This window comes from Sebastes fasciatus, chromosome 21, assembly GCF_043250625.1.
Source record: "Sebastes fasciatus isolate fSebFas1 chromosome 21, fSebFas1.pri, whole genome shotgun sequence".
Classification (NCBI taxonomy): domain Eukaryota; kingdom Metazoa; phylum Chordata; class Actinopteri; order Perciformes; family Sebastidae; genus Sebastes; species Sebastes fasciatus.
Window position 1 is genome coordinate 25170580 of NC_133815.1, and position 18138 is coordinate 25188717.

Below are 18138 nucleotides of genomic sequence, written 5' to 3' on the forward strand. Positions count from 1 at the left end.
AACGTAGGTTTTGTTGTTAGAACTTCTAACAGAGAGGAAAGCTCAGTGAAGTTCCGGCCGAACAAAGACAACACAAGTCTAACACAGTGGAACTAATGAGGGCGGTTGTTGCGTAACAAACTCCTCCTGTTGTCACTCAGAAAGACTCGGTGGACCTGAACGCCTCTTCCTGCTCCCTAACAGACTGAAACTGGACCTTAACTCCTCTTCTTGCTCCCTAACAGACTGAAACTGGACCTTAACTCCTCTTCTTGCTCCCTCACAGACTGAAACTGGACCTTAACTCCTCTTCCTGCTCCCTCACAGACTGAAACTGGACCTTAACTCCTCTTTCTGCTCCCTCACAGACTGAAACTGGATCACCTGTGTGCCGCAGCAGGGCTGGAGAAACACCCTGTGGTGGTGGAGACGCAGGAAAACAGCTACTGTCTGTCTCTCCTCTCGTCTCTGCTGCACTTGAACCACATAAAAGAAGACCATGAGAGAGAGGAGAGAGGGGGAGGCAGAGGGAGGCCAGAGGGAGGCCAGAGGGAGACCAGAGGGAGACCAGAGGGAGGCCAGAGGAGAGGCCAGAGGGAGGTTAGAGGGAGGCCAGAGGGAGACCAGAGGGAGACCACAGGGAGGCCAGAGGGAGGCCAGAGGGAGGCCAGAGGAGAGGCCAGAGGGAGGTTAGAGGGAGGCCAGAGGGAGACCAGAGGGAGACCACAGGGAGGCCAGAGGGAGGCCAGAGGGAGGCCAGAGTGAGGCCAGAGTGAGACCATAGGGAGGCCAGAGGGAGACCAGAGGGAGACCAGAGGGAGGCCAGAGGGAGGCCAGAGGGAGACCAGAGGGAGACCAGAGGGAGACCAGAGGGAGACCAGAGGCCAGAGGGAGGCCAGAGTGAGACCAGAGGAAGGCCAGAGGGAGGCCAGAGGGAGACCAGAGGCAGACCAGAGGGAGCCAGAGGAAGACCAGAGGCAGACCAGAGGGAGGCCAGAGGGAGGCCAGAGGGAGACCAGAGGGAGGCTAGAGGGAGCTAGAGGGAGACCAGAGGGAGACCAGAGGGAGGCTAGAGGGAGCTAGAGGGAGACCAGAGGCAGACCAGAGGGAGGCCAGAGGAAGGCCAGAGGGAGGCCAGAGGGAGGCCAGAGGCAGACCAGACGGAGGCCAGAGGGAGGCCAGAGGGAGACCAGAGGGAGGCTAGTGGGAGCCAGAGGGAGGCCAGAGGGAGGCCAGAGGGAGGCAGTATATAGGCTACAAGAATATGGTCATAAATTTGAAAACACAAAGTCACATTGTAAACCAGTTTAAATGTCTATCCAATCAAATTCACAGACATCCCGGTCCCCTTCTGACACAAAATGATTATTTGCCAATCAGCCGACAATTAAACAAGTTGCGCTGCTTTCAAATTTCATGACATCAGCGACGCGGTAACACCAGACGATGTTAGCAGACCAGCAAACGTACACCAGATTTGACAATGAAATAGCCAGGCCAATAAAAGGCAAAAAATATACGATTTTAATGAGGAATGGGTGATGACAAGTGTGTGTGTCTCATTTGTGGTGCGAGCGTTGTCAGTCTGTCAAAGATGTAACGTTGAGCTCCACTTCACCAAAGTCCACGGCAACTTGTCACGGGACTTTTCTGGCTGGTAGCGGTCTACGAACGGAGAAGGTAAAGGAGCTGAAAACAAGGCTTTAAAGACGACAGTCTCTGTTTACCAAACCGATGAAGAAGGACAACGTTTAGTTTAGTTTAGTGGACACGTCGTAAAGAAACACAAAAAGCCCTTCGCCTATGGTGGGATTGTGATACAGGCGATGATTGCGGTGGCTGAAACGTTATTAAAGGACCATAAAAGGAAGACAGACATTATGTCTGCTATTGGCGATGTACACCTTGGTGTTATGTGGAGCTCTCAGACACTTTCATTTTGTCAAATTAGCTCTCAGAGGGAAAAAAAAGGTTGGAGACCTCTGAACTACACTAACAAACTTGAATTCTTAGGTGTCAGGGTTGTTGGGGAACGCGAGGAAGTAGTTGAGCAGCAGCAGGTCCAGGAGAGTCAGAATCTCTGACTACTGAAAGATGCCTGTGCTGTATTCTGATATAGAAAAGTATCACTATTATTGGCTACTTACTCCACTGAAGGAACTTTTCTAGAGGCTTTCTGGGACTTTCTGTGAAACTAAGGAACGTTACCGGTGTTTCAATCAGGAGAGACTGGGTCTATCTCCTCAGCCGTGTCCCTGCAATGAGAGGTTGTTCTTTTCTGATTTAGGAACTATCAGGGTGGAGTATGCAGTGCTGAACTCTGAATACTGGGGCCAGCTGTATGAATATGAAAATCTAAATATGTCAACTCTCTTTTCAAAAAAGGGTTTTCATGAAAACATGATAATATTTCTCAAAGTAAGATATTGAAAATTGTTTTGGTATTCTATTGGCACTAGTATCGAGACATCAAATTATGCCCAGCTGTATTTAAAAGGATATTATCACATATATGAATTAATTGATAATGAAATCAATAGTACACTATAAAATAGGGATGCACCGATACCGATACCAGTATTGGGTATCGGGTCCGATACTGGGCTCATATACTCGTACTCGCAAAACATCTCCGATACAACGGCACCGATACCACTTTACAGCAGCGTGACGTTAACCTCTCATCACCATCTTTTTGGTCCTTACGCTCCACCTCCCCGACGTTGCGGGCGAGACGGACCGGTGGTGCGCCCGACCCCGAGCCTTTCCAAGCCGACCTAGACCGCCTCTTATGCGGGACTCCCCAGCATGCCGTGTGTCGCTCACACCCTCCAGCTGGCTGTTAACGAGGGTCTTTTGGCACAGAGAAGTACTCGTATCGGTACTCGGTAACGGCGAGTACCCAAATGTAAGTAGGCTACTTGTAATTGTACTCGGTCTGAAAAAAAGTGGTATCGGTGCATCCCTAGCAGTAACCATCTTCAAACTGTGTTAAACGAGAAGGAAACACTGGTATCGGTGCATCCCTAATGTAAAACAAAACTAAATTACACAGATTAATATTGTGCTACTGTTGTTTGCACCACAGAAAGCTTGAGCTCGCCGTCCGGCTGCACGATGTGAACTGAGTTGATCCCACGCGGGCCCTGACTCTGATAATCTGCTGTAACACACTGTGATGTGCTGCGGACGGACGCAGACTGAAGCTCCTTCATGCTGGCCTCCTGAAACGAGCCACAGAGAAGGTGGCAGTTAGCGCTTGGCAACCGGCGTCGTCCTGGCAGCTTTAAATGCCCTTTGAGATGCCCTCAGACAGAAACTACTGAGCCACTGAAGAGAAGACATCCAGTCAGCAGGAGAAAATGGCCGGTCTGTGCAGACTTCTGGATCGGCTGCACGGTTGCTGGGTTTGAGGTTTTTTAAACTGCTTTAACAAGCACTGGTTCAGTTTAAAAACACCCTGGCCATTTTAGATTTAAAACATTTTATTACATTTGATGAAGAACACAAGAAAAACAGTGTCATAGCCTCTCTGTATTGCTGTTGAGATTATTGATTGTAAAACTGTGAACCCAACAGAACCAGCAGACTGAGCAGCAGCAGGTCCAGACAGCTCCCACAGCTTCTATTACTGCTGTGTGCTGTGGTTTCTGACCTCCACAGTGAACCAGACCCAACTCCTTATACTTCTGTAAATTACAGAGAGGGCTTCTGATACCATTTGTCCACACTGTGTCCTCAAAGTGTGGAATTTAGTTTGGGTTTTCTTTACACAATAAGCTCCACTTCCCAGGGAATCCACCGCTGACAGGCAGACTATATGAGCTGGGGGGTATTCAGGTTCAAGTGGGGGTCACAGTACTGGAAGTGATTTCACTCCCTAACACTGCAGTGTAGAGGTGCCCGAACAACACAGAGACGGGTCACAAGGGATTTTAAAGGATAAAGCAGTCAATTACACTTTGAGCCGTGTGGTGTGGTTTTCTAGGTTGTTCTTGAAGATTTAAGTCACAGCACGGAACAATTATGTCCTCTTCTGACACAGGGTACCATGACTAACTCCAAAGAGTTGCAAAGCAATACTAAAACATGAGGAGCTTCTGGTGCCACATGGTTTCAACTACCCAGTGAGTAGCAGGAGTCATGTGAGCCTTTGAAATTCATATAAAAAAAAGCATTAGCAGTGATCCAAAAAACCTTAAACCAGGTAAAAGGTGAACAGAGGCTCCAATAAAGCATCCAATGCTAGCTCAGTCCTCTTACACTTAAAGGGATTGTTTGTAAGAATCAGAAATTGCTTGATAACAGCGACACCTGTGGCCGTTAAGTCAACGAAAGTCAGCGTCCTGTTGCTCGCGCTTGTGCTCGCTCTACATAGACATGAAGGAGCATCGCTCAAAACAGTGAGGCGACACACGTCAGCTAAAAGCACAATATCACTCTATATTTCAGCTGCTTGGCAGTAATGTTAGCTGACCAGACAAAGGTCTCTCCATGAATCAATGCTGATCCTAGTGTTGGCTTTTCCTGCTTCAGCCTCCCGACCCCGGCTGGAGGGAACAGGGGAGACAGCGAAGTTTTGGTCGGAGACGATAACGTTTCTCTCTGCGGAGCCCCGTCACTTCACAAGACACGGGAAACCTCTGTTGGTCTGGAGGAGCTGCAGCATTTATTTCTGCACAAACGTCCACTGTACATTCACTAGATATTCTCAGAGCTAAACTAACTCTTCTGCAGTGTGGAGTGTGCCCGCATGCACGTCGGAGTGGAGTGAAAGAGCGAGAACGAGCGCGGCCAACACTGTTTAACAGACGGGCTTCACTAGATAGAACTTTGCGTTTGTGTTGCAGTCTGAGTCTGAACAGCGTAGCAAAACGCGAGCGTGCATGGGACACCGACCCGCAATGATTTATACGTGTAAGAAGTTACAACAAGTCCTTTTAAATGATCAGTTTTAGCATCTGCTGTCAATGTGTGTAATTTACCCTTCGCTAAGCCCCGCCCCTTTATTGTTAGCCGTTGCTACTCCGTCAAGCTGTCGGTCACCGCCCCCAAAACTACTATGTGGCTTTAAGTCAATTCAGAGTCTCTGCATCCTCTTCTAGTTGAGGTAACGGCATAATGGATAACTAACTGGATAGAGAGAGGTGTGAGTCTTGACTTTGACTTCCACAGACATTTGGGTCACCTGCCCAACAGGACAGAGAGAGCGAGGCAGCCCGGAAACCATTATCATCACCACCCGTCAACACAGAAGGTTAATGGCGTCCTTCTGCCACTTAGGTCCAGGTTGCACGTTTGGTACATGATGCCGGATGAAACTTGCCCAGAACAGACATCGAAAATAAAGCTCCAAAAGTGATCAGTGAACAGTTAGGCCGACAGATGAAAGTACAAATAGGAACTAAAACTTCAAACCACAGATGTCAGGTACAAGTTACAGACGTACTGAGAGGTGAACACACGCGTCTGAAAACAGAGCTTTCTGTCTGGTCACCAACACAGCCACACACATGTACTGTATGTGAGTGTAACACTGCTTGGTCTAAGACAGGGGTCAGAAACCTTTACTATCAAAAGAGCCATTTTAGGCAAAAAATCTTTCTGGAGACGCAAAACATTTGATCATTGTGATGAAGGTAACACAGTTTATAGTCTAGGTATATAGTATATAAGTCTAATGCAGTGAGGGCCCAAGTACAAATGTATTAGGTTCGCATTGAGGGAAAAAAAATCTGAGATTTCGAGACTAAAGTCATAACTTTACGAAAAAAATTTCGTAATGTTACGAGAATAAAGTCATAACTTTAAGAGAAAAAAGTTGTAATATTTCGAGAATAAAGTCATAACTTTACGAGAAAAAATTCATGTTACGAGAATAAAGTCATAACTTTAAGAGAAAAAAAGTCGTAATATTACGAGAATAAAGTCATAACTTTACGAGAAAAAAGTCGTAATCATACAAGAAAAAAAGAAAATAACACGTAGAATTACTACTTTATAATATTATGACTTTATTCTCATAATACTTCGACTTTTTTTCTCGTAAACCTATAACTTTATTATCTTAATATTATGACTTTATTCTTGAAATCTCAGATTTTTTTTTTTTCCTCAACGTGGCCCTAATACTCCGTCATACCATAGACCTACAACAATGATAAATAAAAATGAAAATGTAAACAAAAAAACAGTTATTCATTTCCATTTTTAAAAATCCACAGGGAGCCACTGGAGAGGAGCTAAAGAGCTGCATGTGGCCCCAGAGCCGCAGGTTGCTGACCCCTGGTCTAAGAGAAGAGAACGTCTCAGGTTGGGCCCGGACCCGGCCCTGGTTATCCCCTTGTTGTGAGTCTGCATCGATAACATCACACTCTGCTTGGAAGTGGTGCACATAAAGCGGCCTGTGTGTGCATGTGTGCAAATGCTACAATATCAAGACCCTGAATCTTTTTCAGATGTAGCTCCAGGCACGTGGCTGTTAGGGCCCTCCACTGATCAGGGTTCTTGTGGTATTCAACCTAGTTACCATGACAATCCTGACTAGACTGTAAAAGCATCACTGTTAAGTGTCGGGGATGTTGTCAAAAAAAGGAATGCTCTTACCTGTAGAGGAGCAGACTGGCATCTGAGTTTCTGAGGAGAGAAAGAGAACATTTCTGTAAGGCATTTATAGGACATTTACTCTTTTAAGGAACACTCGACTGTCAGTTTGAATTCACAGAAAGCTACCACAGAGTGCTTCCTACTTTCACAGCAAATAAAACATCCGATAAGACTTCTCAAACTCCAGTTATGCGCTCAGAATGTTCCTCATGTTCTTTCGTCAAAATATTCTTTTGAAAACAAAAAGGATTCGCACAAAGAAGACTTGCAGCCCGTTGACAAAATAAAATGAACACGACACTATATAATGTGTAAGGGTGGTCATGGGTAACTAGGGTTCATGCCTGCGTGAGTCACTTCAAAGCTGGTGCTTATTAAGCTATATATGCTGATACTGTTTTAAAGGCTATGATAAAAAAAAGAAGAAAAGGGGGACGTATCAGCACACAAGTTAAACACATGATCTTCTTTCCTGGTGGCCAATTGTTATTATTAATATTAGGAAATGCTAATACAAAACTGTACTTTTATGAATAAGGTGTACTCTTCTCAAAACCAACTAAATCTAACGGGGCAAGAAGCACAACACCTGTCTGACTTCAGAGTAGATAGAGAAGGACAACCTGACTGGATACATGGGACAAAAGTCTTAAACACAAGGCTCACTTCATTTCAACTGCATCTCTTTACAGATGTAGTTTTGCTCAGTCGTCATTGAGATGGTTCAGTTGTCATCACCTGATGCCAAGGCCCTTCAAAGAGTGGTTCATTGGGCTGAACATACAATAGGCAATGCTCTACCATACCCCAAAGGATATTTACACCAGGTGCTGCGAGGAAAAGGCTCGGCCGGCAGAGAAGTATTCGGCCTCTGCCGCTGGTCTGCTGGCGCTGGCGTGGGCTGATGAAAACTTTGGACATGATCGTCCTGATTTCAAGAGGTTAAGCAGGTATTTATAGTAAATACAGAAAGTGGCACTGTTGAGTCGTGGTCCTGCTCCTGAGATTCTGCTATTTCGTTTCAATAAATGAATCAAGCTCTTCCATTCACACTCAAAAACAAGACAAGTGCACACGCTGCATGTCTGCAGATGTCCATGACCTGAACCTTGGAATCCGTGGGTGTGTAGAGGTGGATCAGTCTGGCTGGATGTGAGCCACTAAACCTATTGAAGCTGCTGAGCAGAGAGGAGCCTGCGGGCAGATTCAAGACATGACTTTGCTTGTCAAGAACACGAGCAGAGTCCACGGACATTTTCCACCTTGGGGGTCGACCCTCTTCCTGACACACCCTTGTCTTATTACGCTTGCTAATGGTTTTGTCAAGACAATGTGCAGTGAGTCATGACAAACAGGTCAGGTCAGGCCTTCACACCTCTGCACTTGTATATCTCACCAAATGTATAAATGCACATCTGTTCCTTTTTCAGCATCCAAGACAGACCTTCATATTTTCCGTATCTATAAAACATTCATTGTCATTTCTGTATTTGCATTTGATAACTAAAGTACAGTTAAAGGTCCCATATTGTAAAATTGATTTTCATGTCTTTTATATTATAAAGCAGGTTTAAGTGCGATAAAAATACTGTTAAACTATCAAAACGCTCAATATACGGAGAAACACACACAGCCCGTATTCAGAAATTGTGCGTTTGAAACAAGCTATCAGGATTTCTGTCCATTTGTGATGTCACAAATATACAATATTTAGACCATTACACAGTTTTAAACATTAATATTCTAAATGTGTCCCAGTTTATTTCCTATTGGAGTGGATGTAAATAACATCAGCTGACAGGAAATAAACATGGACCCAAGCTGTTGCCTAGCAACGCAATTCCGTTGAAATGCACTAAAACGGAGCGTTTCAGACAGAGGGTGAATACAGGTATATTCAGGCAGACAGTATGAGGAAAATAAAGTGTTTTTTGAACATTGCATCAATTAAACATGTTCTAGTAGAAACACAAAATACAAGTATGAACCTGAAAATGAGCACGATATGGGACCTTAAAGGTATGTTGATGGTTCGGCAACTAAAGCCATCCAAATGTCAATCCCACTGGTGCTGAAGCAAAATGCCTATACACCGGTGGTTTCCAACCTGGGGGGCTGGGGCCATCAAAGGGATCCCAAGATGAATTTGAGGAGTCACAAGAGAACTGAAGAAATGGTAACGGAACAGATCTGTTCACATCTGTCTACTTATACTGGATACTTTCATCTCTTCTGTCATCTAAAAATCCTCCAAATAAAACAACCTGTGAAGAACTTCTATAAACACATCTTCCATGAAATGCGGTACTGCTTTCACTGTGAAAATGTTGCTTACATATTAGTCATTACACCACAGATGTGAATATTACTGAGCCCCTTGCTGCACATTTGTATATTCTGCTTTAGGGTTGCAAAATTCCAGGTATATTCAAAGTGGAGACTTTCCATGGGAAAAAATAACAGGAATAAAATGGAAATATAAGGGTTGTTTGCTCAGGCTGTATTTGTCATGTCATATGCAGATAGAAAGAAACACTTTGCCAAATATATGTAGTAGAAATAATAAAAGTCTAGTCGAGTTGACTCATTTAACATTGTGTTGAAATCCTATTTAATGGGATGCTGGTAAATGATGTGTACATGTGATGGAAGAGTGTGCTACTGAATGTGCATGGTTAATTAAATAGGCATACTTTAGACCTAGTATTGCTTTTTATTTGCATTTCATCTCCAAATAAGTTCACTTTATAAAGTTACAATGTTTATATTGAAATTTGGAACAAAAAGACTCTGGCACACCGTCCTCTGAGATATATTATTAATAACCTTCATCAGGTTAATCTGCCAAACAAAAGGAGAGAATATCTTAAAGGTCCCATATCGTGCTCATTTTCAGGTTCATACTTGTTTTTTGTGTTTCTACTAGAACATGTTTACATGATTTAATGTTCAAAAAACACATCAAATTCCTCATACTGTCTGTCTGAATATACCTGTATTCACCCTCTGTCTGAAACGCTCCGTTTTAGTGCATTTCAACAGAATTGCAACGGAATTACGTTGCTAGGAAACAGTTTGGGTCCATGTTTACTTCCTGTCAGCTGATGTTATTTACATACACTGCAACAGGAAATAAACTGGGACACATTTAGAATGTTTTCATTTAAAACACTGTAAGGGTCTAAATATTGTATATTTGTGACATCACAAATGCACAGTTGTTTCAATCGCACAATTTCTGAATATGGGCTGTGTGTATTTCTCCGTATATTGAGCGTTTTGATAGTTTAACAGTATTTATACAGCACTTAAACCTGCTTTATAATATAAAAGACAAAATCTCACTTTTTACAATATGGGACCTTTAAATAGGTTGGTAGACCCACGTGGAGTGGACCAATCAGGTATCATATATCATCACATTATGGCAGATATCATGGAAAATACTTGGCCAAAATGTTGAAATGGTATAGAAACTGCTTATTGATGCATCTCAGGCTTTTTGACCAAGTAAATCACAGAAAGTTGTTTCCTATATTGAGTCAAAGGGGCGTGCCTGATAGCATTATAAGAGTCCTGGTATATATTGGTATGCAAACCACAGTATGAAGGTCAAATGGGACAATAGAGTCTCTGATTCCGGAGTACGACGGGGGGGGGGGGGGTTACTTTCACCCTTTCGCCCCCTTTAATGTGTACATGAATGATTTATCTGACCAACTAGGAGGCTGTAAAACAGGCTGTGCATGTTGTCATGATTTATAGAACAACAGGGGATAAGAACCTCAACTTTCCAGCTTTCTATCTATCAGGACAAGTTCTATGTGTTTGTAATAAAACTAAATATCTGGTGCACTTTATTACAGATCAAATGTCTGAAGGGCGAGCATGCATCAGCTCCAGGTTGACCAAAAGGACTGTATAGGGATATTACTTTAAAAACACAGGTGGTGTAGTGCAAGCCAGCTGTTCTCTATCTATCTATCTATATCTACCTGTGTATGAATAGTCCAATTTAAGCATGTTCATGTCGTACACACAGAAGCACAGAGGAAGAGGATGGTGGTCAATAGCAAGTCATCAATTGACAGGAAGTAAACATGGACCCAAGCTGTTGCCTAGCAACACAATCCTGTTGCAATTCCGTCAAAATGCGCTAAAACGGAGTGTTTCAGACGGAGGGTGAATACAGGTATATTCAGGCCGACAGTATGAGGGAAATAAAGTTTTTTTTTAACATTACAGCATGTAAACATGTTCTAGTAGAAACACAAAATACAAGTATGATCCTGAAAATGAGCATGATATGGGACCTTTAATAAGTCATAGTGTGACCACTGAGAGCTCATCTGAATCTACACCAGAGACTAACGTTAATCTCCAGACTAACGTTACTCTCCAGGCAAACGTTACTCTCCAGGCAAACATTACTCTCCTGACTAACGTTACTCTCCAGACTAACGTTAATCTCCAGACTAACGTTACTCTCCAGACAAACGTTACTCGCCTGACTAACGTTACTCTCCAAACTAAAGTTACTCTCCAGACTAACGTTACTCTCCAAACTAAAGTTACTCTCCAGACTAACGTTACTCTCCTGACTAACGTTACTCTCCAGACTAACGTTACTCTCCAGACTAACGTTACTCTCCAGGTCTGTCTTCAACTACTACTTTAACTTCCCCAGCCCTGGACGGACGGACGGACGGACAGAGGGTTCTGGTCTGGACCTACCTGGTACCACCTGAGCAGAGCCCAGCAGAGGAGGTGAGCCGCCAGGCTGAACTTGGCGGTCCGGTATCTCTCCGGTAGACAGGTGAGACCCACCGGCAGCTCGTCCCGGGCTCCGCTGCTGGACTCCTGTCCGCGGGTCTGACTACCCGGGTTATCCATCCCTGTCTGACTACCCGGGTTATCCATCCCTGTCTGTCCCCGCTGCTGTGAGCAGGTCCGTGGTTCAGGATCAGGTCCCGGATCTCCTACCAGTATGTCGGACTTCAGTCGGAGCTCCGTGCGGGACTCTGAGCGGCTCCCATACTGAGAGAGCAGCTTCTGTCTCCGGTCCACTTGTTGCTGCTGCAGCCTGAAGCCTCGGAGCGGAGCGCACTGACCCAGTTACACGACACAGAGAACTGACCCGAGACTAGAACCCGGAACACTTCAAGTGTAAAGTTAAATTAGTTAGTCGGTTAAATTTTCAAATTAAAAGCTCCATGAGTCTGTTTCATTTTAAACCCGAGCTGAGTGTCTGCTGCTGTGAGTCACTGATCCAGCAGAGAGTCTGCAGCTGGCTGACAGCGCGCCCTGCTGGCACCATCACATACACACCATCACCATCACCACCACCTGCTGGCACCGTCACATACACACCATCATCAACACCATCACCATCACCATCACTATCACCATCACCATTACCACCATCAACACCATCACCATCACCGCCATCACCATCACCGCCATCACCATCACCATCACCACCACCTGCTGGCACCGTCACATACACACCACCATCATCACCACCACCATCACCACAATCACCACAATCATCATCATCACCACCACCACCACCACCATCATCATCACCATCACCGTCATCACCATCACCGTCACCACCACCATCATCACCACCATCATCATCACCACCACCACCACCTGCTGGCACCGTCACCGTCACATACATACCATCATCACAACCATCACTTCCACCATCACCACCACCACCATCACCATCACCACCACCATCACAATCCTTGAGCAAGACACTTAACCATCACCGCCATCACCATCATCACCACCATCACCACCACCTGCTGGCACCGTCACCGTCACATACATACCATCATCACCACCATCACTTCCACCATCACCACCACCACCATCACCATCACCACCACCATCACCACCACCTGCTGGCACCGTCACATACACGCCATCATCACCACCATCACCACCACCACCATCACCACCACCACCATCACCACCATCATCATCACCACCACCTGCTGGCACCGTCACATACACACCATCATCACCACCACCATCATCACCATCACCACCACCATCACCATCACCATCCCCACCATCATCATCACCATCACCACCATCATTATCACCATCATCACCATCACCATCATCATCATCATCACCATCACCATCACCACCACCATCATCACCACCACCACCACCATCACAACCACCATCATCATCACCACAACCTGCTCTACCCTCTGGGGCTGCTGTGGTCAGAGTGTAGAGCAGGTTGTCCACCAATCGGAAGGTCGGTGGTTCGATCCCCGGCTGCTCCAGGTCATATGTCGATGTATCCTTGAGCAAGACACTTAACCACAAATTGCTCCCAAAGGCATAGCCATCGGTGTGTGAATGAGTATTTAGATTAAATCCTGATGGGCAAAGTTGGCACCTTAGGCTCTGCCATCAGTGTATGAATGGGTGTGTGAATGGGTGAATGCTGACATGTAGTGTAAAGCGCTTTGAGTGGTCGGAAGACTAGAAAAGTGCTATACTGTATAAGTCACCATCATTATCACCATCACTACCACCATCACAATCACCACCACCTGTTGTTCACTGTGGAGGATGGAGGCCTGCTGGCACCGTCACATACACACAATGTGGAAAAAAAAACTTGAAAACTACTGTAAAAGTGCATTCAAATTTCAAATTAAAGGTCCCATATTGTAAAAAGTGGGATTTTCATGTGTTTTATATTATAAAGCAGATTTAGGTGCTACAATAATACTGTTAAACTATCAAAACGCTCAACATACGGAGAAACACACACAGCCCGTTTTCAGAAATTGTGCGTTTGAAACAAGCTGTTAGGATTTCTGTCCATTTGTGATGTCACAAATATACAATATATACTGTAGATCATTACACGTTTTTAACCGTAAACATTCTAAATATGTCCCAGTTTCTTTCCTGTTGCAGTTTATGTGAATAACATCAGCTGACAGGAAGTAAACATGGACCCAAACTGTTGCCTAGCAATGCATTTATGTTGCAATTCCATTGAAATGCACTAAAACTGAGCTTTTCAGACAGAGGGTGAATACAGGTATATTCAAGCAGACAGTACGAGGAAAATAATGTGTTTTTTGAACATTACAGCATGTAAACATGTTCTATTAGAAACACAAAATACAAGCATGAACCTGAAAATGAGCACGATATGGGACCTTTAAATGCATTATGTTTTACTGAAGGTTCTTATTTTGTCCATTTAGGATCTGCTAACAGAAACACACCTCTCTGTATAATGTAATATAGTTCAGCAGCACCACAAACTGGACCTCCATCCTCCAGATGAATCCATTTGTCATCATTAAACACATCCTAACTAAATGTACTCAATGAGCAATGTGTGTGACTGTGGTTAGATGTTCTGACGGTCCCTGTTGATGTACCAGTGTGGGCTGATGAAGCTGATATTTTGGATGAAGCTGTTGATAATAATGGAACAGTGCAGTTTGGTTAAAGTGTTGTTGACGTACCAGAAGTGGGATCGGAGTAGTTAACGGGCAGGCTGTTCCATGTACCAGTTAGCTACTATAGTAGTATACTACTATACTAGTATACTATAGTAGTATACTATAGGGGGCAGATGGGTGCCACCATGATGATGATTTCTTTTGTGTCCTCAAGCTCAAGAATGAACTTCCACATTTTATTGTTAAATGAAGTATCGTTTCAAAATGTTTCTAAACCCTTTATTGTGTTGTCGTTCCCCCTGTCCTATAACGTCCTTCTCAGAGCCTGATGAGCAGATGAGCTGAGCTGATGGAGGCTGCACGGTGGAGTAAGTATTCAGATCCTAAATGGAAGAATCACAAACAGCTTGTTAACAGTGACACCTGACCCGTGGCCGTAAAGTCAACGACACTGAAACATATTTTTTGTGGAATACATTTGTGAATCCTTCGGTGTGTATTCATTAAAGCTTCAGTAGTCAGTATATTTTTGGCATCATTGGGCAAAAATTCCATAATAACCTTTCAGCATATTGTAATTCAAGTGTTCTGAGAGAAAACTCGACTCCTGCACCTCCTCATGGCTCTGTTTTCAGGCTTTAGAACATCTAGCCCGCCACGGGAGACTCTGACCAATCACAGGTCATTTCATTGAACGAGCGTTCCTATTGGCTGTGCTCCGGTCATCCGGTGACCGGAACTTTGCGTTCCTTCACCAGATTTCACAATGGCGGCGGTGTCACAAACGTTCTCATTTTACAGCTAAACCGTGCACTACGAGATGATTCTGAGAACATCTGAGGAGAGAAATAGACATTAACGTAACAGAATATTGATTCATATTTGATCAGTGCTGCCTAGTTTGACCGTTTGTTCGGAGTTCAGAGTGATTGACAGCCGGCTCTCATAGACAGCAGATGGACAGCAGATTCCAGATCAGCTCTGACTGCTTGTTTTCCTCCGGTCTGTGAAATCCTGCAGATGCCGTTAGGAGCACCAGAGGACACAGAGGAACCTTTTTGTAAAAATAACTTTTTTGAATCATATTTGCTCCAATCTGGCCTACTTCAGCTTTAATACTGAGACTGATCTGACTCCCTACATTACTGGGTGAGACCATTAAAGGGTTAAAGTATCATGAATTCTACTTTATAACAGCGTTGTAATCACATGACTGTACAAACGGGTGTCAGATGTTGCCGTAGGCCTACCGTATGGAGTTTCATATACTTAAGCCTCATGTGTTTTTGTGTTGTATCAGTATGGTGTTTCGTGAGGTGGACAATTAAAACATTTAGCTGAAATGCGTCCGATGTGGACCGCCTGTTAGAAAGTGATGACATACAGAATGTGAACTACTTTTTTTTAATTGAAATGTTTTCTGTCCAATTACAGTGAGCTCACTGCTGATTAACAAAGAGGACTGACTCAAAACTAGAGAACATTCAACCCTGAAACAAACGGTAGATAAAGAGTAACAATCAGTGATGCCGTATCAAACAGAACAACCAATACAAAACTGGTACTGGTCCATAACTGTACGTTCTACATTAGAACAGATCAGACACATGAAGAGACACACATATTTAGCTGAAGTCGACTCTGTGCAGATCCTCCACAGTGAGGTACACCACCTGAAACAACACAAACACAGTCACACCTCATCACATTATGACCATTTAGACTAAAGAATAAAGAGCATTTATCACACAGCTCATTTTAGAGTACATACTGTATACAGTAGCTCATTAATATTACTGCAAATAGATATTAAAGGTCCCATATCATGCTCCTTTTCAGGTCCATACTTGTATTTTGTGTTTCTAATAGACCATGTTTACATGCTGTAATGTTAAAAAAAAACTTTATTTTCCTCAAACTGTCGGCCTGAATATACCTGTATTCACCCTCTGTCTGAAACGCTCCGTTTTAGTGCATTTCAATGGAATTGCAACAGAATTGCGTTGCTAGGCAACAGCTTGGGTCCATGTTTACTTCCTGTCAGCTGATGTCATTCACATACACTGCAACAGGAAATAAACTGGGACACATTTAGAATGTTTATGTTTAAAACTTTGAAATGGTCTAAATATTGTAGATTTGTGACATCACAAATGGACAGAAATCCTGACGGCTTGTTTCAAAAGCTCAGTTTCTGAATACGGGTTGTGTGTATTTCTCCGTATTATTGAGTGTTTTGATAGTTTAACAGTATTTATATCGCACTTAAACCTGTTTTATAATATAAAAGACATGCAAATCTCACTTTTTACAATATGAGACCTTTAATTTGAAATTTGAATGCACTTTTACAGTAGTTTTTAAGGTGTTTTTTCCACATTGTCAGAGGAAAGGAGTCTGTCTCCATACTTTGCATTCACATTTATTCATCTACATTTTATATTAACATTTATTCATCTACATTTTATATTAACATGTATTCATCAGTCAGGCACTGAAGTGATTTTTGATGATACAGATCATCTGGTGGGAGGCACTCAACAAAGAGACATGATCCATCTTCTCATCAGATTCTCAGCCAAAAAAAGCAAATAAGCATATTTGTTGAACTTCCTTTAAGCCCACGTAAGAGTGTCCTTATTATATATACCCTTACTTCTCCCTTGTTTGTTTGTCTGTCTTCTTTCTTATTATTTTTTTTAATTCATATGTTTTTGGGGTGTGCAAGCTTAATTATTTTGTATATTGTGTCTGTCATTTTATTAAATTATTTTACAAAATTTAACACACCAAATTTAACACCAAAGATTTTTTCTATTTAGATATTGTTTTTTTGCATTCTGACGTATTTGGGCCACTGTAGGTAAAAAATAATTATTATGGAGCCGGGGGAGGGGGTCATACTCTGATAAAAAACTCAAAACTTTTTAGATTAAATTCTCTGAGATTAAATTGTCAAATAAACGAGAAAAAAAACTTGAATATTCTGAGATTATTAAGTCATAAATTAACTGGAAAAATACTCGGAAAACAGTAGAGTGCCAATCCGTAGTAACGCCAGCTGCCATCAGTGTTATTACGGTAAGGATGACCTCTGAGCCAGACGAAGGTCCTGAAAAATACACGTTTTCTTTCATGTTCTTTCCGTATTATTTTACGATCATAATGCTGACATTGGTATGCATCGTACTTTATCCTCATGTTAGACCTATCAGAGAAATCCTAAAGATCGCTGTTTCCGATGTCCTATCTGACGGAAGGCCTCTGAGCAAGTAGAAGGTCCTGAAAGGTACATATACACATTTTCTTTCATGTTCCTCTATGAACATAAATACATTTAATATTATAGAAGTTACAGGAAAGTGGAGACGAACAACTTTTATCTTTGACTACACAAAGTAGAGTGTCTTTTATTTCAGCACAGCGAACACTAAAAACCAACCGCTGAGAAGACGTTACTGCAGACACACTGCGTTACCATGGTTGCACACCGATGCTTTTAACTGTAACTGTGTCAGTGTGAAGAGAGAACAACACAGAAAAGGCTCATAGTCCCCTTGCAAGTGAAGCTATGTGGTTCCTTCACAAAAAAGGTTTTTACTCATAAATTTGTGAGTTTTATCACAGAGAATTTTTTCTCGTAAAGTTGTACGTTTTTTCTTGTAAATTTGCCGCTTTGAACTCAGAGAAATTCCAAGTTTTTTTCTCGTAAATTTACAACTTTAATCCCGGAAATTCTGAGATTTTTTCTCGGAATATTCCCCCCCTCCGCTGGCTCCATAATTATTAGGCTATTTTTTTTTTTACCCTCAATGGCCCTATTAAGCTGTCGTATTTTTTCAATTACAATCTTCATATTTTTTCTTCACCTCAAATCTTTTTTCAGTAACTGTAAACTGTTACAGAGCCAGTGGCCAGAAAAGAGCTGATTCTACATCAATAAGTGAAATGAATTAGACAGAATGAGATGTGAAAGGTCTTCCTATACTCACCCGATCATGGCAGGGGTCGGGGTAGTCACAGACGTCCTGTGAGAAGACGGAACGCATCAAGATTTTCACCTCTTCAGGGTAAATATACGTCGGCTGGCATGGATCCC

The 18138-nt window shown here is 43.1% G+C and overlaps 1 protein-coding gene across 2 annotated transcripts in view; it reads right to left on the reverse strand.

Moving 5' to 3' along the window:
* The window catches only part of arhgef4 (Rho guanine nucleotide exchange factor (GEF) 4), a 107564-nt gene extending 95869 nt beyond the window's left edge, over nucleotides 1–11695 (reverse strand). The window contains exons 1-2 of one of the 2 annotated variants that reach the window (XM_074622017.1): nucleotides 11320–11695; nucleotides 6586–6615 (exon numbers count right to left, since the gene is read on the reverse strand). In XM_074622017.1, coding sequence (XP_074478118.1) covers nucleotides 6586–6615; nucleotides 11320–11505 — 216 coding nt within the window. In that variant the 5' untranslated portion in view covers nucleotides 11506–11695. The remainder of the gene's footprint in view (nucleotides 1–6585; nucleotides 6616–11319) is intronic. The other variant, XM_074622016.1, reaches the window with a different exon arrangement.
* Nucleotides 11696–18138: the final 6443 nt, after the last annotated feature.